At 36.3% G+C, this 26,432-nt stretch overlaps 1 protein-coding gene across 3 annotated transcripts in view; it reads right to left on the bottom strand.

The window, feature by feature from the left end:
* The window catches only part of MPP7 (MAGUK p55 scaffold protein 7), a 288,719-nt gene that overhangs the window by 72,431 nt on the left and 189,856 nt on the right, over positions 1-26,432 (bottom strand). For all 3 annotated transcript variants that reach the window (XM_081118191.1, XM_081118193.1, XM_081118192.1), the window contains exons 7-11: positions 22,312-22,393; positions 21,685-21,770; positions 11,001-11,075; positions 10,611-10,807; positions 10,076-10,140 (exon numbers count right to left, since the gene is read on the bottom strand). In XM_081118191.1, the coding sequence (XP_080974317.1) occupies positions 10,076-10,140; positions 10,611-10,807; positions 11,001-11,075; positions 21,685-21,770; positions 22,312-22,393 (505 nt within the window). The remainder of the gene's footprint in view (positions 1-10,075; positions 10,141-10,610; positions 10,808-11,000; positions 11,076-21,684; positions 21,771-22,311; positions 22,394-26,432) is intronic.

Raw genomic sequence — 26,432 nt, 5'->3', positions numbered from 1 at the left:
TGGCCCCTTCCCACACATGGATAGCAAATCTTGTGGATGATTATGTCCCTTCTATAAAATGGCATAGAATAATGCATACACATCTGCCAACTCCCAACCTCAGATGGAAAATACTGTTTTTGACCCATGGATGATTGAATCTGTGGATGTGAAACCCGGGGAAACAGGGCTGACTATGTGCTTATTGAAAAATATCCACATGTAAGTGGACCCGCATAGTTCAAACCCACGTTGTTCAAGCATCAACTGTACATAAATATAATCTGCAAATGAGCTGGAAGCAGTTCTCTCTAATCTGTGTTTTTATACTGTTACCTCTCACGACTGAAAGTAGAGAACTTGTCAGTGTGTCAATATACAGCAAGGGTGGGAAAGGTCTGAAATGAAATGTAGATGAAGATAAATCTGAGCCTTTAACAATTCATATGTCATGGCTTTTGTTTATAATATTCCTTAGCATCTCTAAACTAGACATTTTTCCTCCCAAAACAGATTAGCAAGTTAATCATGAAGCTTAATTATATTTGGAGTTGTTCATTCAGCGGTTATCGGGGGGAGTGTTAAGGGAATAATAAATCACTAGAAAACATAACCAAAAAGTTATTCAGAAAGACATAAGTTGTTTAAAAGCTTTGAATAATTCACAGCTAACCAGATAATTTAGAAAAGTCCAGATACCGTTAATGAAGTAAAATTACTTAGCACAAATAGATGTTTTTTCATCCCCTCTCAAAAAATATGTGACATGATGGTTTACAAAAACATAGCATCTGGAAAGCTTCTTGAATAATAACCAAAGCGCACTATGGATTCCTCTGTGTCCAACCCACTGAGCCTGTGCAATATAAATGCTCATGCTACCCCCACTAAACGTCAGGGCATGCTAATGCAAACCTACTAATTTAGGATAAAATAATAGTTTTGAAGAAAGCAACAGAAAGAAAGACATCCTCTTCCATGCCCAATTGCTCACCTAGATAGGTTCCGCTGTTGTTACCAGCATAGTCAGCATCTTCTGGGTGGAGTATAAAAGCATACAGAACAAAAGCCAAGAAATAAAGCAGAAGTTAGAAGCCCAGCCAGAAATGCAAAAAAATAAATTACTTAAAACAATTGTGTAAAGCACAGCAGAGAACAGCCCTCACAATGTCACTCTTAAACATAAAACATTTTGTTTTATATTTAAGTTTAAAGTAGCATTTTGAAACATCATGCAACCCTTTTCCAACCTTCTTCAGAGGGTCCTTGCTGCAGTTCCAAGAAAATTATAAAAGACTTGCCTGAGGTGTTTATACTTTCACAGTTAAGGGTATGACAACACTTGATACCCAAAGTAAATTTATATTTGTAAATCAGGCTCTTTGCTAATATGTAAAATATAGCATTATTTGGCTCGCTGGATTAGACAGCAAGGTTCAGATTAAGATACATCCTTTCTTTTGATAAGAAGAGATTCTGTGTTGGAAAGAAATAAAGGCATAATACTTCTACATTTATTTTGGTTTTAAAAATGAACAGATGAAAACATTTAAAAATAAACAATGTCTTACTGATTATTTCTAGGACTTAAATGAATACTGGGTTATGTGTGTCTTAAAAACTTAATTTCAGTAGAGGAGTACTTATTATTTTAGGCCTCTAACCTTCACAACAATATACCTCCAGAAGTAACAGCACAGCTTGTGCAGAAATCAAATAGTTGAGAAGACTCTCCCACATTCTTCTGTTAAAATAAGTCTTTTGATATATTTAAATAACAATATTTTCTTCATTCACCATTATTTGAGACTATTGACAGAGAAAAAAACAATGTACTATGTCAAATTACTTTCTGTATATCTGCTATATGAAGGGAAAAAAGTATACTCCTTTCTAAAACAAAGTCAAAGCATGACTTTTGGTACTTTAATGTCAAGCTGGAAGTTTGGTTGTACAATAATCTTTTATAAACTGCTTATTATATTCAATTTAGCCCCACACATATGTGTACTAAAAAAAATTACTAGACTATGCAGGGAAGCTTTTATACATGTACCTTTAATTTCCTCTGAGAAGCACAAAGAAAATGAGAAAGAAAATGATTAAATGTGCAGAAAATACAATTAAAGTAGAAACACGCGGCAATCGGGGGGGGGGGGGAATTCACCTACCACACTCAACTGTTTCCTCATCTTAGAAAGGCCAAAGGAAAAAAAAACAAATGTATTTTAAATATTTTAAAATTATTAGTCAATGAATAAGTGGAATTTATGAAAAACTGCATTTTAGATTGCAGTGTAGTCTTGATCTAAAAAGAATGCATATATTTAAGCAGTAAAAACATAAAGCCTTCATATAGCTTATTAAATGTATAAATGGAGAAAAAAATCAAGAAAAAAAGTCAGTGTTTTTTCGAAATAATACCTTCATTTATCGGGATCACATTTATTTTCATAGAACAGTTCTGTTTGTAAACTAATCTGTACAACACTAAAGATATTTCATGATTAAAATAGTAAAAAAAAGAAAACCTTAGATACAACCAATCTTGCCCTTAAAGTATCTAAATATCCTGTAAATTGAATAATAAACTGACAATTATCAACTTACTACACATGTGAAGTGAGTCAGGCAGACTCGCTTTTATTTTCATTGTCTATATTATTTGATGAAAGGTAGTTTACAAAGTAACCCTAAACAATTCTTAAATTACTAATAGGGCAGTAATTTAAGAGTACGTTTGACTCAGGAGACTCAGCTTGAAGTAAAGGTGGAAAAAGAACTGGCAACTTAATAGAAGCAAAATCTAACCGCAAGTCAAGGTAGAACATATTTTGCTACGTGACCTTATAGAGAGAATGAATGATCTGAACAATTCTCTCCTCGCTTCTGTCTCCAAACTACAGAATGACAGTCAAAGAAAACACTGAGGAAAAGTGCGTACCATGTTATCTTTACTTTCAAATACCTATGGGTCCTCAAACTGTATTGGTTCTATTTGAACGGTATTAGCAAAAATGAGAAGCAAACCATTATTATTCAGGCTCATATTATGAGTCGCCCACATTGTGAGTTTATACTTATTTCTTAGTAGCTCTGAAAAGCAATGTGCATCTAAACAAATTATTAGAAAACAAACAATAAATGATGTGGTATGGGTGAGCCAAGCCAAGCAAGAAGGAATGGTGAAAATAATACAAGTGGTGCTTAAGACTGATCAGTCTGCAATCTCATACACTCTGCCATAGACTGTTACACAGTATATTTTCTGATAGGAACAATAGGATAGATTGATTAAAGAACGAGTGTCATGTAAAGCAGATGATAAAAGTCATGTTATACACACACACGCACAAAACCCCAAAATTAAAACATCAAACCTAACTCACAATCAAAATAAATATATCTAATTTACATTCATATAGTATATTTCATATTCTAAGAAAAGGTCATGAATATACTGCATAAGTCCCCAAAGGAGTATTTCCTTGATGCAATACTTAAGTAGGAAGACAATGGTATTTTAGCTTAATAAAATACACACGATAAAATATCATTGGAGACATTACTAGACATCCAGTAAGAAAAGCCAAAGAACATTTCCTTACACTTACCAATTTGAACAAAGAGGAAAACTACATAAAAGATTGATTTCGGAAGAGAGCTGGGATACTGGCATGATTCTTACTATGGCAAGGCACTTTTCTGTGTATATTAAATGCATAAACTTATTTAATTCTCCAACAACTCTATGAGGCAAATACTACTATCCCCATTTTACAGATGAGAAATCAGCGATATGGAGAAATGAAGGTCTCAGAAGAAGCAAAACTGGAATCTGGACCCATCGATTCAACTCCAGACTTGAGTTTTTAATCACTATATGATACTATCACATCAAAATTGCTTTTTAATTACTCAAACTTCAAGCTAGAAAACACATGATGGGGGAGAGATCAAGGGAAACATATTTCTTTAAGTTTCCTGTCTACTCCCACCGCCTCCCACCATGCCAGCCTCTTGGTCCCAACCCGGCAGTTTCAACCTCTCAAGTGTGTTTCCCTGACAGGAGAGTGGGGCAGGGCCATCTCCTCAGGAGCCCACTCTCTACATCTTCAAGCACCGAAGAGCAGGATGGGAAAATTATAAAAAGCAGAGAAAGACCAACAGGTCACAAAGAGCAATTTTGCTGTCTTCAGAGAATGTAGCGGAAAGACTCTCATGAAGAACATTTGATGAGCTCTGCATGACAGGGCAGGAGAACTTTCCCAGGCTGCTGGATGCTGCTTTGAAGGGGACATGTCTGATAGTCTGGCCCAGTGGAGAAATGGTGTCTATCTAGGTGTGATAATATTCACAGGGGCAAAGTTAAATCCCCACCCTACATATGGTGTTCGTACACTCCCCTACCTCCCCACACTGCAATCTCCCCTACAAGTCTGCAATAATCCATGACCACTGACCAGCCCCCTAGCCATTAATCAACTCTCTTACTTGCATGGCACTGGGTCCCCAGACAAAAGGCAAGAGACCGTATGACTTAGAATCCTTCATATGGAGAAGCTAAAAGCACATCCCCTGGTAGTGTTTTACAAGCAACATCTTCATATGTATGTAAGAACACAGTTTACTGAGACAAAAAGTGAGCAATAAAATTAGAAAAGCCTTCACTTCATCTCATGACATTAAGTAATCAGATATTCAATTTACAGCTCAGCTCACCTGCACCTCTTCTACACAAACTGAACTTTGGCATCTCCCAAAGAGTATCGGTTAGTATTAGGGGAAAAAATACTTTTAGTATTTTTTAAAATCCCATGTTTCTACTACACAAAATCCCACCAATATTAAGAAAATGTTTGACAAAGTTTTAGACATACAAATTTAATACAAGAACATAAGCCATCTAATCTATTTGTTAATTTCAGATTTAACTTTTAATTTATGAATTAAATTTATGGGTGAACACACTAAATAAACATTATTTAAGATGGCAGGAGAAAGGAGCTTACTCAACTTGAAAGTTGTATTAACAACCTGTGGAGTAATGTTATATGTATTATTCGCAAATATTTGGCCTCCCAGGATATCGGTACCACATAGAGGGAACTCATTCATTTACTCAGTGTTTAAATTCTGTTGTTGGTAGATTGTGATCTTTAATCCACAAAATGCTTTTCTTTGAATGAACTTGGTTACACCCTGTGTGAATGGACACCTTTTGGCTGGGGTTAAAGATCTTTTTTACCCACATGATAACAATCACGATTGTTTAAAACAAATTCTAAAATAAAATATTTTGTGTTTTTATCATCTTTAAAAGGCAAAAAAAGTGTACATTTTGTTTTGTTTTTCAATTACAAGAATTATATAAGAGGCATTTTGTAAAAGAAATTTGAATTGATATTATTCAACCAGCAATGTTAGAAATTTTCAGACATTTATATTTTGATAACTAAAAAAGAAAGCTAAACACAGAAATAAATATTTGAACATTCTGCTGTAAAATACACTATATGAATAAGAGCCTTTTCTGAATAGCATATAAACTGGATTTAAATATAAATTATACCTTATTGAAGCTAAAGTTAAATTAATATTTATGCTATTAGGATGACTATTCTTAACTTAAATACTTCAATTTCAATAGAAAGAAAAACAGTATTTCAAGTAATCAAAGAAATTCATTTTTTTTAAGGTTAGGTGATAAAATGTTGCTTTATAAATGCAACTGAACTATAAAAATAAGCTTTTAGCAGAAAACCAGAATACTTTAAATTATATCGACACACAAATTGGAAGCTGCCAAGTTTGTCATGAAAACCACTCCTATATACTACATAAGACATTACATACTTTTTACTGACTTCCAAACACTTAACTATCATTTATATTATAATCTAAAAGTTGGCCATACCAAAGAAAACCTATCAGAGTTCTGGGTCTGCTCTTCTATCTCTATTACTAATATAAATCTATTATGTGAGAACCTATCATTAGATGAAGGAGGGAGGAAGGGAACACAAAATTCTAATAATTTCTTTGTTGAATAAGGGATTTTTCCAAAAAATAGGAGGAGGAAGAAAAGGAGATGAGGCCCTATATCAAGCTTCTAAGATGGAGGAATGTTTAAGAGTTTAAGTTTTAGTTTTTAGTTAGGTATGTTTCATTTTAAAAGGTAAATTATTTTGTCTGAGAAGCCTATTTTCTGGATACGTAGTAGATAAGAGGAGGAGATAAGGAAGCAGCAAAGATGAACATCGCACACACTTAAGAGCTTTGCATAAGGATGGTAGCACTAAAGCCTGAAGAAGTTGGTGTGATCACAGCTCCCGATTTTATTTACCATGGAGCCAGGAGCCAGCACTCCAGCACAAATATAAATGCAAAAATAATAGTACTGGGATTCTCTATTCCTTTTTTACTTCTATGCTGACATTAACTGAATGCCTATAGTTCCAGAACCATCTTCCATGAACTTTTTCTCCATGCAAACTTTAGTTACAATGAATGATACACTGTGAAATCAAATAACCGTAAAATCACAGCAATACAAGCAACCACTCTGTGAAAAATGTTAACTGGCCAAAACTTGATACATACTATTTATTACCTGACTGAAGTCATTATTCTAAATTCAATGTTTAACAATATCTTCCTAGGTCTTACGTGAACTTACAAAATTTTTATCAACATGACTATTTTTTCATAAATTTATAAATACTAACATGACAAAATTCTTCTTTTAGAAATTTTGCATTAAATCATACACTTTTCTTACAGCCTATTTTGTGAATTAGTATTCAAAGTCTTAAAAATAAAAGATTTTACATCATTTTTGTTTTTCTTCATAGCCTCATTCTATAATTTAGCAGAGGGTATGATAACATGAATGTCCTATTGCAAAAATCTAAGTGCCAAATACTGAAGTCCAGGAAGTGTTGAGTCAGATGGCCTTTATACAATTTAGTTATATAAAGAATCACTATCAAATACAGAGGTTATAAAACAAAGTGCTTTTAAAAGCCTTTAAAAATGTTCAGAACCAGTACCATAATTTTTGCATAACTGTTGAGTTTATGGGTTTCTGAGACAACAAATTTCAAATGAAGGTGAGGGGATTAGCCAAAGAACATATATGCATAACCCATAGACACAGAAAACAGTGTGGTGATGGCCAGAGGGGAGGGGGGAGAGTGCTGGGTAGAGCAGGAAAGGGGAGCAAAATGGGAACATCTGCAATAGGGTCAACAATAAAGTTTAAAAAAACACACACAATAAGATCCCACTTCACACCCACGAGGATGGCTATAATAAAAAAAACAGTAACAAGTGTTGACAAGGATGTGGAGAAGTTGGAACCCTCATACATCACCAATGAAATGTAAAATGGTGCAGTTGCTTTGGAAAACAGTTTGGAAATTTCTCAAAAAGTTAAATGTAAAATTACCATGTGTAACTTTGGTAGGGTATCCTAGGTATATTCTCATGAGAAATTAAAATGTGTCATCACAAAAAAGTCAAACCTGGATGTTCATAGCAACATTGTTCCTAAGAGCCAAAAAGTGTAAACAATCCAAATGCCCATCAACTGATGAATGGATAAATTAAGTATGATATAGCCATACACTGGAATATTACTCAGCCATAAAAAGAAATGAAGTACCGACCCCATGCTACAATATGAATGAACCTTGAACACATCACGTTAAATGAAAAAAGCCAGTCATCAAAGGCCATACATTATGATTCCATCTATATGAAATGTCTAGAATAGGCCTATTCAGAGAGGCAGAAAACAGATCAGTTTGCCATGGGCTAGAGGCAGGATGTCATGGGAAGTGACTGCTAATGGGGTTTCTTTTGGGGGTGGTGAAAATGTTCTGGAACTAAATAATGGTGATGGTTGCACAACCTTGTAAATATACTAAAAACCACTAAAAGGTACACTTTAAAACAGTGGATTTTATGTGCATTATATTAGACACTGTTCTGAAGCATTGTAAAGTGGAATTTATTCACGGAAAGCAAAGGAACAGTGAAGATCCTAAGATTGTAAAGGACCTGGGAGTAGCAGAGGGGCTCGCTGTGTACCCACTGCCCAGCCGGCCAATGGCAAGCCATCTGAATGGATGAACGAGGGCAGTATTGTTACCTGGTACAGTCTCACTGACGGGCAATTTAGCAATATCTATTAAAAACTAAAAATGCTCACAAAAATGGAATTTTAATTCTTTTAGAATAAAGACACTAGCTTTCTATTTAGTTTTCATAAAAATATACTGTGTCTCTGAACAAGGCCATATATACCATATGCTAGTGATATAATTTGGATAATACTGACCAGATTTATTTCTATTCAAAAATAAAGAACATCTATATATGAGAACAAACAATGCATCTCGCAGTGAATCAGAATCTAGTAAAAAATAGAAATAAAGTACAGATAGAAGGAAAACAAAAAAAAAAAAAGAAGGAACAAAGGGTAAAGGAGGATCAGTAAATATTTTTAAACAGTATTCAAGAGGCAGAAAAAGAAAAAAAATACTAAAACATCCAAATGAGGATATTTAAGTAAAGATAAATCCTGGAATAAATAATTCTCAAATTCAAATATTGAAGTATTAACATTAAAATTTTGCAAATTTTTGTCTGTTGACAAAAAGCGTCCAATACAATTATTGCTTACACACACACACACACACACACCCTCACATTTAGGCAAATCTATATGGAGACTAGTTTGGGAAGAAGTATTAAAAAGACAATCTATTCACTTTGCATAGTTTTGCAAAGAAACGTTTATCAAAATTTTTGAATAAATGAAAATTCATAATTATATCAAATTGTACATTTCTAAGTTGCCTAATACTCAAACTAATTTGAGTATGAATTCAGATTCAAAGAGAATCACATTCCTTTTCACATACATATTTTAAGTTATACATATTTTATCCCATATGCACCAAATACATTAGAAACTTGTAGACCCCAACTTTAAACTTCTCACAGAGCAAGTCAGATGGATATCTCAAAAATCCTTTCACCTGGGTGAGTTGTCAGTGAAAATTCATCGCACTTTAAAATAATGCAATGTTCTGGTTCAACTTTAAGCTTTCTGATGTCACAAAACATGAGGCCTTCTATGACAATTTTTTTTTCCTTCTGCCCAGACTTAGCGGAACAAGAACAAGCAGGCTTTTGAATCAGTGCTGCACTTGAAGTATTTGCTTGCTTGGGAGATTTATACCGACTGTAGTTTGGCTCTCTTATGATGTAATTCCTGGGCTATAAGCTTCTACAAACTGACAGAAATAACAGGAGATGTGAAAAATGCAACAATACTAAAAACAGATGTTGGTGTAAAATTCCAGAACCATTTATTTGCTCATTTTGCCTTTTAATGTACAATTTCCATGCTGAAAACAAAGCGATTTTTTTAAACTTTTAAAATACCTTAAATATTTAGAAGAGATGAAGTAGAAAATTTAGGGGATGGGGACTTAGGAGAGGTGGGAAATAAAGAGAAGCTGAGAGAAAGGTGGGTTGAAAGAAAAACAAAAGCACCTAAATCCACACTATCTTTTTCAGTAATTCGACGTCAATTTTTTTTCCCTTACTCTTGTTTTCTTTTCATCTAGTCTGGTAATAACTCCAAACAGACAAGTTAAAGGTCAGAGTTACTATGATTTCTGGATAAGCAAGAGGAAGAACAATTAATTGTTCTTCGGCGCAACTGCTTTTGTGTCCAAGAATGTGGTGAATTTTTCCCCTTAATCTTTACCAAGAAATATCTTACCCAAACCTCCTGGCTTTGGAGAAATAAAATACCTAAATTCAGAAATCAAAGAGAGCAGTAGCTATTAGCCATTTTCTTAAAGAGTCATGGGTTTATTACAAATAATTCCTAACACCCCTTTCTTCAGAAGATTCAGTTTAATCTTCTGAATTTCTTATTTGTTTGGTTCCTGTAAAATGATGATCCAAAAACTATCACAAGGTAATATGACCTGTAGTTCTACCACAAATACCTGCTTTAATAGTAAAAAATAAACACCAAGATTTGGTTACTCTGCATTCTTATTAACAAACTTACATGATTTCCTGTTGGAAACATTGAGGGGCTGAACTATTATTTCTGGTCGTCTCAGAGCCAACCTCCTGGGGGAAAAGAAGGTCAATATGCCTATCAATTTTCAGTACAGAGCCAAGATTAATACACCATCAAAATATTAAAAGTCTTAAGAAAAAGCTGGAAACTTAGGGGGAAAATGAACACAATGCAATCTATTCAAATTAAGAAGTGAATCCTCTACTTTCAAAATTTTATAAATTATCCCCGCTCCAAAATCACTCTTCTTTTTGCCATCTTTCACATTAATACAGTTTCAGATATTAATGTGCTATTTTCCATTTGCTTCATAACAAAAACCAAATACGACCTGGTGCTGTCATATTATTTTTGGTCATTACTCATACTTAGCTAGACAAAACAGAAACCCAAACCTGAGGGATAAAGGACTCTAAGGCAAGGTTTTACTGCTTATTTTATCACAACTGTGCTTGATGATATTTTTCAGAGAACAAAAGGTCAGCTGAAGGAAGGCCATCATTACGTGCCAGTAGCTCACCTTTCCTGGAAGTGCTTCGAAGGAATCAAGCCTGCCCTGGGATTGGCATCACCTTCATGCTTCGCTTGCCACCACATTGCATCATCTTGGCTCATAATCTGAAGAATATCTCCCTTTTTGAAAGAAAGCCCAGCTTCCTTACATGGAATTGCTTTATCCTCATTAGGGTCATAGTCAAAGAGGGCTTTGATAAACATCTGGAAGAAAGTTTTATTGAAAATGAATAAATATAAAAAAAAATATCAAATGGCCAACATTCTTCTAACTCTGATTTAGGAACAATTAAAGAAATATTAAAATAAACTTGTCATGACAGAGAAGACATGTATTAGATGAAAATCACATTAGCCGCCCCCCGCCCTGCAAGAAAGATTTTAAAGTAATGATTACCTTGCCTTCTTTAGATGGTGTTTCCTCTTTGATGCTGGGTATGATCTTAAATGTAATTGCTCCCTGAGACTGAGCCTGATATCAGAGGAAAGAAAGCATTATAAAAAAACCTCTAGAGCCAAAGAGAAAGAAGAAAAAATAGGTAGAAAGCTAAATGCATCTGAAAATTTACAAGCTTGGGGTTTCTATTTTAGATAGATCAAACTGAGAAAACTATTTTAGTAGAAATTCCTGTAACATGAGAAAGCACTAAAGTTTGTCAAATAAGTTAAAAAACATCAACCACTAAACCCTCTTTTACCTCCTGTGCACTTTTAAAATGCCGATGAACATATTAACATCCATGTTGAGCTACTTATACACGATGCTGACTCCAGACAATAATAAACGTGGTAGAGAACAGACAATGTGCAAGGTTCAGACTATTACATTTAGGTGTCAGCACCCATGTTTTTAGAACCTAAATCCTGCACTGTCAGTAATGAGATTATAAAGTTAAGATTCAATTAGTTGCAATACCATCAGAAAAAAATAATAAAGAACATTCATCTCTATTATATTCTGGTTAGCGAGCAAAATACCAAATGTAATAGATTAAAGGATGACAATATTGAGTAAGTATTTAAATGTAATTAAAACAAGCAATAATACTCAAAAGTCTTTGCTGACTATCTCAGCAAAGAGATAAACTCTCATGTCATTCTCTGTCTCCTGTTTTAGCATTTATCATAACTGTATCTAAATAATTATTTATACAATTATTAATATCTGTTATCTCTACTGTAAATTCCATAAAGGCAGTAACTATCTAAAGCATATTTAAGAGGAATGAGGAAGAGAAGAAAAGAGGAAGACAGGGAGACAAGCAGAGCGGGGGAAGGAGGCAGAGGAGAGAGAAGGGAAAACAACTGGATCTCTCTGAGGCTCACTGTCAGTGGTGTACTGGTAAACCAGGACTGTGTTTTATAAAAAAGGCCCTGATTAATTTTGTTTGACAAATTTTGTGGAATAAATAGCCCCTCCATAGTCAATTCCAATTTACCAGTGTGCAATCACTGACAGATATGCTGGAAAGAGTTGCATGGAATCAGCTCTCACGAGCCTGAAGAAGAGCTCCAGTACAGCACAGAGACTCAAGCAAAATGGGGTCTTAACAGTATAAATATTGTAATTTATGAAAGAGCAACTTCAAAATGATGATATCACTGTTACTGCTTATCATAAAAGTAATTCACAAATCTTATTAAGAAATTCATATAATACTGAATTGCATAGGTAGAGAGAAAGCAAAAGTCTTCTCTGTCATTCCTTCCCATTCTTCTAGTTTGTGTTTTAATGTATGTAAAGCCTTTAGAACAATCCCATTTAGGGCTCACTCAATATAAGCAATTATTAGTTTTACCATTTTTATTAAGTAATATAGGTCTACCAGCCATTGTGATTGCTTCACAGTAACCTATCATGTAGCTAAATATTTATTCAATCAACGCAACCTTCTTAATAGTTTCTAAATATTCTGAAAACCATCTTGCTTTTGCACATTTACCAAATTAGTTCCTTGGGGTTAATTTCCAACAACTACATTTCTTGATTAAAGGGTATGCAAATTTAGGTTCAAATTTTAAAATTTTTTTTTGCTGCCTTTTGCTTGTTTACTTATTTACTTTTTGTGCTGTCAGGAAAACATCCAATCCTTCAGCGCTATGTAGAGAGAATCCCCATGGGTGCTTTGTACTTATAAGTTGAAAACAAAAAGTGAGCTCGCACTGACTTGCAATGGCATGGTACAGGCTCAAATAATGCACTTGCATTTTGTAAGACTAGACCTATGCATAAGAAAATGACAGGCCTGGATGAAGGGAAACAAGCATTAGTTATGACAGTGAGATCACTGCAGTGGGAAAGACCCAGGACTATTCTAGCAGCTTCAGCTCTGACAGTACAGTGAGGATGTATCCTTGCGTTTGTTTAGGGACCCCATTGCTGTCATTTTTGAATTCCTGATGCTTATGACCGAAGGGATGGCTGTTCCTTCTGAACTGCTTCAGGTTCTTCGGGAACTGAGTGGTCCTGACGGTTGGCCTGTACAGTGGCTAGGGTTCTTGGACAAAGGTGTGCTGTTTATGGGTAACTGGTATGCTGCAAAATTCCCGGAAAATTCACCTCATCTGTTCGGCATTATGTGCTAAAAGGCCAAGCCTGTGATAGCTTTAAGTTGCTTCATTAGCCCTTCCAATGAGTAGCTGAGGGCTGCATGCAGTTGCTCCCAGCCATGGACTGGACTTACAGCTAAACTACCAAGCAACTGAAGTGTAGCTGGTCTAAAATATTACATTTAAGGAGCACTGAAGAAGCCAGGTAGAGACTGGTAAGAGTGGAGATGCCCTTTCTGCAGGGGCAGGTGCTGAGACGCTTGAGAGCTGAGAGGTCCAAGGGATATGGTGGCTGCAAAGCTCCCTCCACCTGGGAGTGTGAGATCTCAACCCCATGCAGGGATCCCCAATGCAGAGCAAGAGAGACAGTAAGAAGAGCCAACATAGCATCAGGTAGAGGGAATCAGGGAGACTGTTTGCCTGGGAGACTTGGGCTGCATCTTCCCAGTGAAGGAGCACTCCTATTGTTAGCAGCCCCAGTCTGAACTTTGCTCCAGATTCCAACTGCTGGAGGGGCTGCACAGCTGTATCTGGCTCCAACAGAGGAATCTGAGGGCTGTACCCATCAGTGACTTTGAAGGACCCTCTACTTTCCGGAAAGGCACTGGGAAGAACCACAGTCAGTGACTAAACTGTGTAGCTTGAGATAAAAGGAAGAGTCTCTCTCACCTGAATGCAAAGTCGGAGCCCCTCCTCCCACCTGTGGAGCTGCCCAGACTCCCCTATCAAGCTGGGTTGGCCACATAGCAAGGGAGTGGCACAGGTCTAAGATTATTGACCCACATTGTGGGGTTTGGACCCCGAGTGGAGCTGGGAATTTTGGCCCTTTAGTTGAGACCAGACACATGGAGAGATTAGAGTCCTGCACAGGGCTGATTTTCGGAGCCCCTCCTGCTTGGTTGGATGGTGTGATGACACGGGTGCCACACAGCGCTGGGACTGTTGAATGGTGTCTCTGAGGGCGGCTTCTGTCAGGGACACAGATGGGAGAGTGCTAAGCTCTGTGATTGCATTGTGGAGAGGCAGATTCTGAGCTTCCTATGGCTTCCATGGCACAGCCCCAGGAAAAAAACGTAGTGGCCATCCCCCCTTCCTGCAGGCTGAGGGAACAACCCCCAAGAGAAGAATGTTTCGTTCAGCCCTGTGAAGTCTCAGATATCCCTGCTGGGTGCAGTTCTGTGGAGGACAGAAGGGCCCCTCGGAGCAGGACATTCCAATTGTGAGACCCTACTGTCTGGGACTGGGAGGAAGTGCTTAGCCCCCTCCAGCTGGCTGGACCGGCAACAACCTCAACAGGGGATTCTTTTGATCTATTGCCCTGAGCCCAGGGTGACCGAACCTGCTCCTGCAGGAGATGTAGGCTGCACCCAACATGAACCTGCAGCAAACCCCCTTAATGGGAACTAGAGTTGGAGATTCTGGCAGAGATTGAGGAGTTTGGCTTTGAAGCAGGGACCAATTTCACTTCACTGACTGCCTAACTGCATAATCCCCAAACAGGGGGAAGGTCCACTATTCCAAGCTAGGCTAGCCTGGGTCCATCCTATAGACTCTCTTTGCAAGGCTCTGGAGGAAGACCAGGCAACCTCAGGAGGAAGGCAGAGTAGCTGACATAGGCGGATACTCAAGGAGCCTCAGTCTGACCACAAATCTGCCCTCAGCCCTAAGCTGGAAGAAGCCAACACACATACACAGATTGGTCCTCCCCCCCACACACAGATCTAATAGACACAGATACAAACAATGAACAGAGTGGCAGATTCAGATAGGTAGACCAAAGCCAGTTACACACAAAGTCTGACGGTAACCTGCATCTGAAATCTACCAAAGAGGACCTGGAACCAATATAACAAGTGGTGGGCCTCAGACCACGCCAGAGCTCAATCAAACTAGACACACAAACGGCACACAAGAAAGGGGCACCCCAACAGGCTCTACACCCTGCTGGGAACAACCATGCCTAGGGGGCAGCCCCTACACAGTCTCATATATGGTGATCAAGGTTTACTTCTACAGACACTCAGCCTAAAGAGTTAAAAACTGTGCCACTGAGACAAACACACAAAAAGACAGCCACAATGAGGAGACAAAGAATCAGACCCCAAATGAAAGAACAGGAGGAGTCTACAGAAAAAGAGCTAAATGAAATGGAGGCAAGCAATTTATCAGAAACAGGTTTCAAAGTAATTGTTATAAGGATGCTCAAAAGCATGAAAAAGGACATAGAAACCATGAACAAGAACCAGTTGGAAATAAATACTATATCTGCCATTAAGAATATACTGAAAGGAATAACCAGCAGTCTGAACAAAGAAGAGGATTGAATCAGCGAATTAGAAGACAAGATAGAATCACTCAATCAGAGCAGAAAAAAGAAAAAATAATTAAAAAGCAGGAGGATAGTTTAAGGGAAATTAGTGACATTATGAAATGTAACAACACCTGCATCATGGGGGTACCAGAAGGGAAGAAAGCGAGCAAGAGATAGAGAACCTGTTTGAAAAAATATTGACAGAAAACTTCCCTATCATGGTGAAGGAAAAGTTATACAAGTTCTGGAAGCACAGAGAGTCCCAATCGAGATGAAGAGAAAGAGACCTACACCAAGACACATCATAATTAAAATAGTAAACATTAAAGAGAAAGAGAGTATCTTAAGGTCAGCAAGTGAGAGACAGTCAGTTACCTATAAGGAAGCTCCAATAAAGAAATCAGCTGATTTCTCTACAGAAACACTACAGGCCAGAAGGCTATGGCATGAAGTATTCAAAATAATGAGAAGCCAGGTTCTGAAATCAAGACTACTCTATCCAGCAAGGCTGTCATTCAAAGTTGAAGGTGAAATAATTAGCTCCCCAGACGGGGGGGGGGGGGGGGGGGGGAGGATAAAGGAGTTTATTACCACCAAATCAGCATTGCAAGAAATAGGCATAAAGGATTAAAATGGCAATAAATACCTATCAATAATAACCCTAATGTAAATGGATTAAATAATCCAATCAAAAGACAAGTGGTAGATGAATGGGTAAGAATCCATGACCCATATATATATGCTATCTACAAGAAACCAACCTCAGACCAAAAGACTCACAGAGGATAAAAGTGAAGGGATGAAAAAAAATATTCCATGCAAATGGAAAAAAAAGAAAGGTGGGGTAGCAATACTAGTATCTGACAAAACAGACATTAAAACAAAGGCAATAAAAGAGACAAAGAAGGTCACTACATAATACTAAAGGGATCGATCCAACAAGAGCATATAATCCTGGTAAACATGTATGTACTCAATATAAGAGCACCTAAATATATTTTAAAAACTCTTGGAGGAATTTAAGGGAGAGATCGACAGCAATACAATCATCCTAGGGAACTTTAACACCCCCACTTACTTCACTGGATATATCTTCCAGACAAAACAATCAACAAGTAAACCTTGACCCTAAATGACACAATAGTTCAGGTGGATTTAACTGACATTTACAGAACATCCCATCCCAAAGCTGCAGAATATACATTTTTCTCAACTGCATATGGGACATTCTCAAAGACAGACCACATGTTAGGATACAAAATAAGTCTCTACAAGTTGAACGACACTGAAATCACATCAGTCATATTTTCGGATCACAATGTCATCAAACTAGAAACCAACCAAAATTAAAAAAATATTCAAACACATGGAGGCTAAACAGCATGTTATTGAACAATGAATTTATTACCAATAAGATCAAGGAAGAAATAAAAAACTTCCTAGAAACATATGAAAATGAACACACAACAAAATCTATGGGACACACAGCAAAAGTAGTCCTGAGAGAGAAGTTCATTAGAGATAATGAAAAAGAAACAAGAACATTCTTTAATAAACTATCTAATCCTACAGCTAAAAAAAACTAAAAAGAAAACAACAGGAAAAGCTCAGAGTGAGCAGAAGGAAGGAAATAATAAACATCAGAGCAGAAATAAATGTGATAGAAACTAAAAAACCTATGCAAAAGATCAATGAAACCAAGAGCTGGTTCTTTAAAAAGACAAACAAGAGTGATGAACCCTTAGCAAGACTCATCAAGAAACAAGACAGAGGACCCAAATAAATAAAATCAGAAGTGAAAGAGGTAAAGTAACAACTGACATCACAGAAATACAAAGGATTGTAAGAAAATACTATGAACAACTATATGCCAACAAATTGGACAAACTGGGTGAAATGGACAAATTCCTAGAAACATATAGGAACTAATAGCTATCTTCCTCAAAGTATTCAAAAAATTCAATAAGAGGGAAGACATCCATGCTCTTTTTAACGACGGCAGCATTATCCTAACTCCAAAACCAGATAAAGATACTACACAGAAAGAATATTATAGGCCAATATCCTTGATGAACAAAGATGCTAAAATCCTCAACAAATATTAGTAAATCAGATCCAGGAATTTATTAAAAAGATCATACACCATGACCAAGTTGGATTTATTCCAGAGATACAAGGTTAGTACAATATTTCCAAATGAATAAATATGATGTATCGCATAAACAAAATGCAGTATACATATCGCATAATCATATCAATAGACGCAGGAAAAACGTTTCACAAAATCCAGCACCCATTTTTGATAAATACTCTCAGAAAAGTGGGAATAAAGTAGTTATTGATGATTACATACATCAATGTAATAAAGGCCATATATGACAAACCTACAGCCAACATCATACTGACTGGCAAAACTAAAAGTGTTTCCTTTAAAATCAGGTACAAGACAGAGATGTCTGCTTTCATCATTCTTACTCAATATAGTACAGGAAGTCCTAGCCACAGTGATCATACAAAATAATAATAATAATAGTAATAATAATAAAAGGTACCTATATTGGAAAGGAGGAAGTAAAACTGTCATTACTGCAGATGACATGAAATTGTATAGAGAAAACCCTGAAGACCCCACCAAAAAACTGATAGATTTAATAAATGAATTTGGCACATTAGCAGGTAGAAAACTGACATCCAGAAATCAATGGCATTTTTATACACCAATAATGAACTCTCAGAAAGAGAAACTAAAAAAAAAATTCCATTTACCATTGCCACAACAAAAATAATGTATCTAGTAATAAATTTAACCAAGGAGGTAAAAGACCTGTACTCAGAAAATTATAGGATGTTGAAGAAAGAAACTGAGGAAGACACAAATAAGTGGAAGTATATACCATGTTCATGGATTGGAAGAATTAACATCATTAAAATGTCCAACTACCCAAAACAATCTACAGATTCAACGTAATCTCTATTAAAATACCAACTGTGCCCTGGCCTATGTTGCTCAGTGCTTAAAGCATTGACCTATGCACCAAAGGGTCATGAGTTTGATTCCTGGTCAAGGGCACATACTTGGGTTGCAGGTTCCATCCTCGGCCCCAGTCAGGCATGTTTGGGGGACAATCAATCAATTTATCTCTCTCACATCTATATTTCTCCCCAATCCCTCCTTTCTCTTCCCCCCTCCCCTCTCTCCCCTCCACTCTCTCTAAAAATCAATGGTAAAAATATCCTTGGGTGAGGATTAAAAACAAAAATACCAATGGCATATATCACAGATCTAGAACAAATATTCAAAGAATTTATATGGAACCAAAAAACAAACTGAAGAGCTGCAGCAATCTTGAGAAAGAGCAAAGTTGGGGGGATCACAATACCGGATATCAAGTTATAATACAGAGCCATTGTAATCAAAACAGCATGTTACTGACACAAGAACAGGCATATAGACCAATGGAACAGAACGGAGAGCCCAAAAATCAAACCATGAATATATGGTCAATTAATATCTGATGAAGGAGGCAAGAGCATGCCATGGAGTAAAGACAGTCTTTTCAACAAATGGTGCTGGGAAAATTGGACAGATACATGCAAAAAAATGAAAGTAAACCACCCACTTACACTATACACAAGAACAAACTCAAAATGGATAAAAGACTTAAATGTAAGTCACGAAGCCATAAAAATCCTAGAAGATGACACAGGCAGTAAAATCTCAGACATTTTACATAGCAGTATTTTTGCTGATATAGCTCCTAGGGCAAGAGAAAGCAAGAAATAAAAAAACCAATGGGACTACATCAAACTAAAAACCTTCTGCACAGCAAAAGAAACAACAAAATAAAAGAGGAACCCAATGTATTGGTGAACATATCTCCCAGTAATACATCGGATATGGGGTTTATTTCTAAAATATATAAAGCACTCATACAATTCAACACCAGAAAGACAATCCAATTAAAAAATGGGCAAAGGACCTGAATAGACACTTCTCCAAACAGGACATATATAGATGGCCAATGGACATAGGAAAAAATGCTCAAAGTCAGTAATCATCAGAGAGATGCAAATTAAAACCACAATGAGGTATCGCCTCACACCTGTCAGAATGGCTATCATCAATAAATCAACAAACAAAAAATGCTGGCGAGGATGTAGAGAAAAGGGAGGCCTAGTACGTGCTGGTGGGAATGCAGACTGGTGCAGCCACTGTGGAAAACAGTATGGAGTTTCCTCAAAATACAATATTAAAAATGGAACTGCTATTTGGCCCAGTGATCCCACTTATGGGAATGCATCCTAAGAATCTAGAAACACCAATCAGAAAGAAAATCTGTACCCGTAAGTTCACAGTAGTATTATTTACAATAGCTAAGATCGGGAAACAGCCCAAGTGCCCATCAGTAGATGAGTAGATAAAAAAGCTGTGGGACATTTACACGATGGAATGTTATGTGGTTGTGATAAAGAATCTCTTACCCATTGTTACAGCATGGAGGGACCTGGAGATTATTATGCTAAGTGAAATAAGCTAGTCAGAGAAAGACAAATATCACATGATTTCACTTCTATGTGGAATCTAATGAATCAAATAAACTTATAAATAAAATAGGACCAGAGAAATGGAAGCATGCAACAGACTGACAGATCTTAGAGGGGAGGGAGTAAGGGTATGGGAAGAGATTAACCATAGAACATATGTGAATATATGCATAGCCCATGGCCATGGATAATAGTGTGGTGAAGGCCTGGGATGGGGAGGTGGCTGGGTGCAGCAGGGCAAAAGATGGGGGAAATGGGGTACATCTCTAATGTTGTCAACAACAAAAAAAGAGTATGCAAATTTAAAAATGTGATAGTTTTGGGCAGCCACCTCAAAAGGTTCTATTAATTATGCTACTACCAAAAGCATGTAAACATATCTATTTCCCTATACTCTGGTTAACTCTAGGCATTATTAAGCTTTTAAATCCCCACCAATCCAGTATTTTTCAGACATCTTGTTTTCTTTTGTATATTATCTGTGCGTATGCTTTGCCAATTTTTCTGTAAATGGTTTTTCTTATTAATTTTTATAAGGTCTCCATATATTAAAGTATTAACCTTTTATCATATATATGAAAAAAATTTTCTGCAATCTCATTTGTCTTTTTTGTTGTTGTTAATCCTCACCTGAGGATATTTTTCCATTGATTTTTAGAGAGAGTGGAAGGAAGGGGTGGAGGTCAGGGAGGGAGAGGAGAAGAAGGGGAGAGGGAGAGGGAGAGGGAGGGAGGGAGGGAGGGAGGGAGGGAGGGAGAGAGGGAGGGAGAGAGAGAGAGAGAAAGAGAGAGAGAGATAGAGATAGAGAGAGAGAGAGAGAGAGAGAGAGAAAACACTGATGTGAGAGAGACGAATCTATTGGTTTCCTCCCGCACACGCCCAAACCAGGGTTGGGGATCGAACCTGCAACACCTTCAGTGGGCAGGCTGCCACTCTAACTACTGAGCTACACCGGCCAGGGCTTATTTGTCTGTTTCATGTATGACATCTTTTTCTGTTCATAAAGTTTTCAATTCTACAATCATATTATTTTTTTGCTTGCATTTTCCATCATTAAAGTCTTTCTCTACTTTTTGGCATTTTTTTAAAACTTAAATATTAATCATATACTAAATTTGCATTTATACTGAGGTGTTTTGAAATACTAAACTTTCTTTTTATTTCTGTAGGTTCATATTATGTTTTCATATGTAACAAGGGCAGTTTCCTTTCATTTTATCCTTACAAGTGAACTTAAGAATTAATATAGGCCTAAAATAATTTAATTCTGTTTTAGATTTCATAAGACATCTAAATTAGTTTTACTATTTTATATACCTAGAAAGCATAGGCTATGTTGATGGGAGAAAGAGAAAGATAAAAACCAAAACCAGAGTGGATGGCATCTATTTAAAGTACCTGATTTGGGACAGGCCATGTAATAAACTCTTTAGCTCATTTAATCTTCAAAACACTCCAGTGAGATACTTACCTCTTCTTATTCTCATTTTGTAAATGAAAACATTTCGGCAATAAAAAGATTAAGGTATTTTCCAAAGACACATAAGGATTAAGTGATGAAGATGGAATTTGAAACCTGGACTGCTAAGTCCAAATCCTATATTCATAACTAAGTTGGAAATATACTGATTCAATTTTATTTTTATTGAAAATTTAAAATAAAATTTTAGCTTACCAAAATCCGAATTATTTCTTCAGGCTTTTTATCCTCAACTGGTATCCCATTCACTTCCCTAAGTTCATCACCAACATGAATAAGACCTGAGTAATAGCAAATTCAGCAAATTAGCAGTGTTACCTACAAAAGAAACTGTAATTTGCAATTGTATCCATACTAAAGCATTGTTTGGTTCCCTTAACACATCTGAGGATTGGAAAGAAGACCTTCATGTTTCTCCATTTTCAGATCCCATATATAGCAATGAGTCAAAGACTACATCATAATGTTGGCAGAGAAAGACGACAGCATCGTGCTCAGTGTCCAGAAATGCACATTATTTTTATCATATAAAACAATTCTTTTTTTTGAAAAGGTGCATGCTTTTAGTAGTACCTTTCAAACCAGAAACACTGAAACAAGTCTTAATGTAACCTTGGAAGCCCGTTAACTAAGAGAGTAGAGAGAGATTTATTTCTCATTTATTTATACAGGTTTCCATATATCAAGACAGAGAAGAATATTTTATTTCTTGTTTTGCTGTATTATATCAAAAGATTGTTATCCACTTAGTTATATATTAAAAATATTACATAAAAAATGCAACATGAATTGTCCCTATTCGCTTAGCATTTAAACTCTTACCACTTCTATCTGCGGCCCCTCCTCGCATGATTCTAGCCACAACAATGGCTCCAGTCTGCTCATCTTTCTTAATGGTGGCTCCCTTTTAAGAAAAATACAAGCATTTGTGAGTAAACGTGTGTGCTGGGTGATACAATGGGGGAGCCAGAAATAAAATGATTTACCTGGAAAAAGTAAAAACAACAACTACAAAAAATTAAAGAAATGAGGCAGGAGAAATAGACATCATGCCATGTGCCTTACAAATGCTCATTACTAGATCTAGAATTTTGTACCACACATATATCATCTAAGGTTTCCAGAAAAATTTAAGGATTTTTGAACTCTTTAACTTCTTCAACACTATGGAAAGTACAACTATCTTCTTTCCATTCTAATACCTTGTATTTAAATACTATTTGTTTTTACTCTTTTTTTCCACTATTTTTTTTCTTTAATCCTCACCCAAGGATATTTTTTCCACTGGTTTTCAGAGAGAGTGGAAGGGAGAGTGAGAATGAGAACGAGAATGAGAGAGAGGAGAGAGAGAGAAAACACATCCACGTGAGAGGGACACGTCGACTGGTTGCCTCCTGCACGATCCTGGGGCCCAGGATCTAACCTGCAACCGAGGTACAAGCCCTTGACCAGGAATAGAACCCATGGCCTTAGGTGTGTGGGCCAACACTCTAACCGCTGAGCCACACCAGCCACGGCCAGGAGTTTGCATTTTAAATAAGCACCTCAGGTAATTCTTATAATACCAGAGTTTGAGAACCACTATTCTCAGAGAACTAAGATGACAACCCATGCAAGAAACACTGAAAATTTAGGATGAAGTACACCCACCAACTAATAGAATTTCATTTTCTTAAGCTGTCTAAAAATTAATCTTCTGGATACAACAAATATAAACTGCTCCAAATTCACAAGGGAGGGAGGACAGCTCTGCTCCTCACATCCTGACCATTGCTTTTCTCTCCTTCTCTCAATTCTTTTATCCATGCCTCCCCTAGAATTAGCACCCTTTTTCCTTTCCATTGCCAAATGCCTTTGTGATCTTTGTTCCCTGCCTCTTCTCCTAGGGAACCATTCTGTGCTTAAATATTTGTCATCTAGCTCCTATTTTATCATTCTATGGAACATTTATCTAACACATAATGCACAAGAACTTATAAAGTATTTCAAAAACATTCTATCTCAGGTGATATTTAAAACACTCTCAAAGAGGTATGTTTTCTGATAAGGAATCTAAGACTGAGATGTTAAGTAACTCACTGCTGTAAGGATGTATAACAAATAAGTGACACCCTATAACACTCACTTAGGGCACCTAATGCAAGCTTGGTATTCACTTCACCACATTATAATTGGGTTGAATAAAGAAAATTACATTTTAACACAGATAATCTAACCCTTGGTTGCTAAACTGTATGGCCTTTTCTCTTGAATCATTTGCCAAAATCTCCTGACCATATGCTTGAAAGAATTTTATTTCACCTTGGCTTCTCTCTCCTTGCCTACTTCTGGGGAAGCAGAGAGGAAAAAATGCTATTAAGTACATTACAAACTTGCCAATTCATACCAAAATATACTACTAAGAAACCGAATAATTTTGAGAGGTGCTTATAATATCCCTCAAATACACAAATATTACAAACCTGGAAAACATTCTCTGCTAAAGAGAAATATTCACTTTTTAAAACAACTTATCAGTTCAACCTATTTTTAACAAAATTTCCCTGGTTCCTTTCCTAAATATCTAACCCTTTCCTAGCACCTGCATAGTCCCATAGGCTCAGTATAACCATAAGGAAATTAGTCATTTATATCCCCATGCATTTCCTTCTATTCTTGCTAACTCATGTATAGAACTTCTAGTCACCTAAATAAAAACCTCCTATACTATTGACGTCTTCTCTCCTCTTGCCCTCTACATCCAAGGTCCTATCAAATCTAACATGTTACTCTTGCCACTATCTTAGTTGAGATTCTCACTTTAAATACCGTGTATTATAGAATCTGTAACAAAAGAGGGTATTAGATGAAGAATCACCACCTCAAAGTTAGGTATAATTATTTCAGTCCTTACATGCTTATTAGCTAAATAAATGTTCAGTAACAAACTATAATAACAGCTTTAGATTCTTTTACATGCTTCATTCCACTTTTTTTTAATTTAAACTCACAGTAGGTACTGTTAAATCTTTTGTGAAATCTTGATGCAGTATATGCAGAATTTCTTTGATAAACATTTTGAAGATCTTATTTTATCAGAAGGCATAGGACTTAAATATTACTGATGACTATTTAAATGTTAGTTCACCAAAAACTATTGCCCTTGGGGAAACTATGACTAATCAAAGAAATTATTAATTATTGAACTCCTCAAGATGGGCCTTCAATAATCTCCCTAAAAGGTTTAATTAACCAAAATTAAAAGGTATTTCATTTGACAGATGCACAGAATCCACCAAGAATTAGTCACTTTATGGTGCTAGGCCCTGAGATAGCTCTTTCTAGATCCAACATGAGCATCAACTATTCTTAATAAGTATATCACCTCCATAATAAAAATCATGAGCTTTTTAGGTTGCCAGCACAGTTATAACCACAGATGAAAAGCAGGACGGTATAACCTAAATTAAACAATCTTAACTAGGAATACAGGGTGTGCTAGGATATCCATGGATGAGGTTCAGGGTCTCAATAAATCCCTTGATATAATATGCAAACTTATCTGTATATTTTTCTGAGTAGAGGTATCCAATGCATTTATCAGTACACCAAAGTTGCCCTTAAATAAAACAAGAAGAGAAAAAAGAACCAAAAGGGAAAAGTAGGAAGACACAATATAGTGCAGAAGAAAAAACTAGTGCCCTGGCTGGGTGGCTCAGTGGATTGAAGCATCGTCCTGTGCGCCAAAATGATGCGGGTTTGATTCCCGAGCAGGGCACAAACCTAGGTGCAGGTTAGATCCCCGGCTGGGGAGCCTATGGGAGGCAACAGATCACTGTTTCTCTTATATCAATGTTTCTCTCTCTCTCTCTTTCCCTTCCTCACTCTCTCTAAAAAATCAATAAAAACATAGCCTTGGGTGAGGATTAAAAAAAAAAAAAAGAAAAAGAAAACTAATATTTAAAACTAAAGAGACAAGTTTGGATCTTGGTTTACTACTCATTAGCTGTCATACTTTGAGTAAGTTGCTTCACTTCTCTGAATACTAGTTTCCTGGTTTGTAAAAAGAAAAACTATGATCCTCATACCAACTATGAGGATTAAATATAATGTAGGTAAAGTACATAACATAGTACTCAGCAACTATTATATTATAAACTGCTATTTGCTTTAAGAACACAGAAATGTCTTAACTAGAGTAAACAACAATTAAAATCAAGTGCTAATGGAATTTATTTATTTTTCTTTTGATTGTAGTTTTATAAAAATATGGATACACTTCATATTTATTTCCTAGTACTGCTATAACAAATGACCACAAATTTAGTGGCTTAAAACAACACAAATTTATTATCTTACAATTCTTGAGGTAGGAAGGCCAAAATGGATTATGGGGCTAAATTATCAAGGTGTCAGCAGGGCTGCATTCCTTTGGCAGATCTAGGAGAAAATCTGGTCCTTGCCTTTTCCATTTTCTAGAAACTTCTGGCATTCTGTGGCTCAAAACCACATCAGTTCAACCTCTGCTTCCATTATCACATCTCCTTCTGTGACTCTGGCCCTCCTGCCTCCTTTCACTTTAATAAGAACCCCTGTTATTAGACTGGGCCCACCAGATAATCCAGAATAAGCTCCCCATTCAAAACTGTTTACTAATCATGGAAAGTACCTTTTGCCATGTAAGGTAACATATTCACAGGTTCTGAAAATTATGACATGACATCACTGGGGACTGGGGTTGGGGGTATTATTTTGACTACTATAGACCCCTTGACATAATTCATCATTATATAAATTCTGGTGCTACAATAAATGGTTATATTTACATTTTGAAACATCAAACACTTGAATAACTTTTCCTCATTACTTTAAAATAAATTAGCTTTCTAGAAGAGCCATGAGCAATTAATTTTAGTTGTACCATTTAATCTCAAATCATCTGTGACCAGTGCATATGCTTACTT

The sequence above is a fragment of the Miniopterus schreibersii genome (assembly GCF_964146895.1).
Source record: "Miniopterus schreibersii genome assembly, chromosome: 1".
NCBI classification, from domain to species: domain Eukaryota; kingdom Metazoa; phylum Chordata; class Mammalia; order Chiroptera; family Miniopteridae; genus Miniopterus; species Miniopterus schreibersii.
The sequence above is the reverse complement of the archived record's forward strand: the minus strand, read 5'-3'. Positions and strand labels throughout refer to the sequence as shown.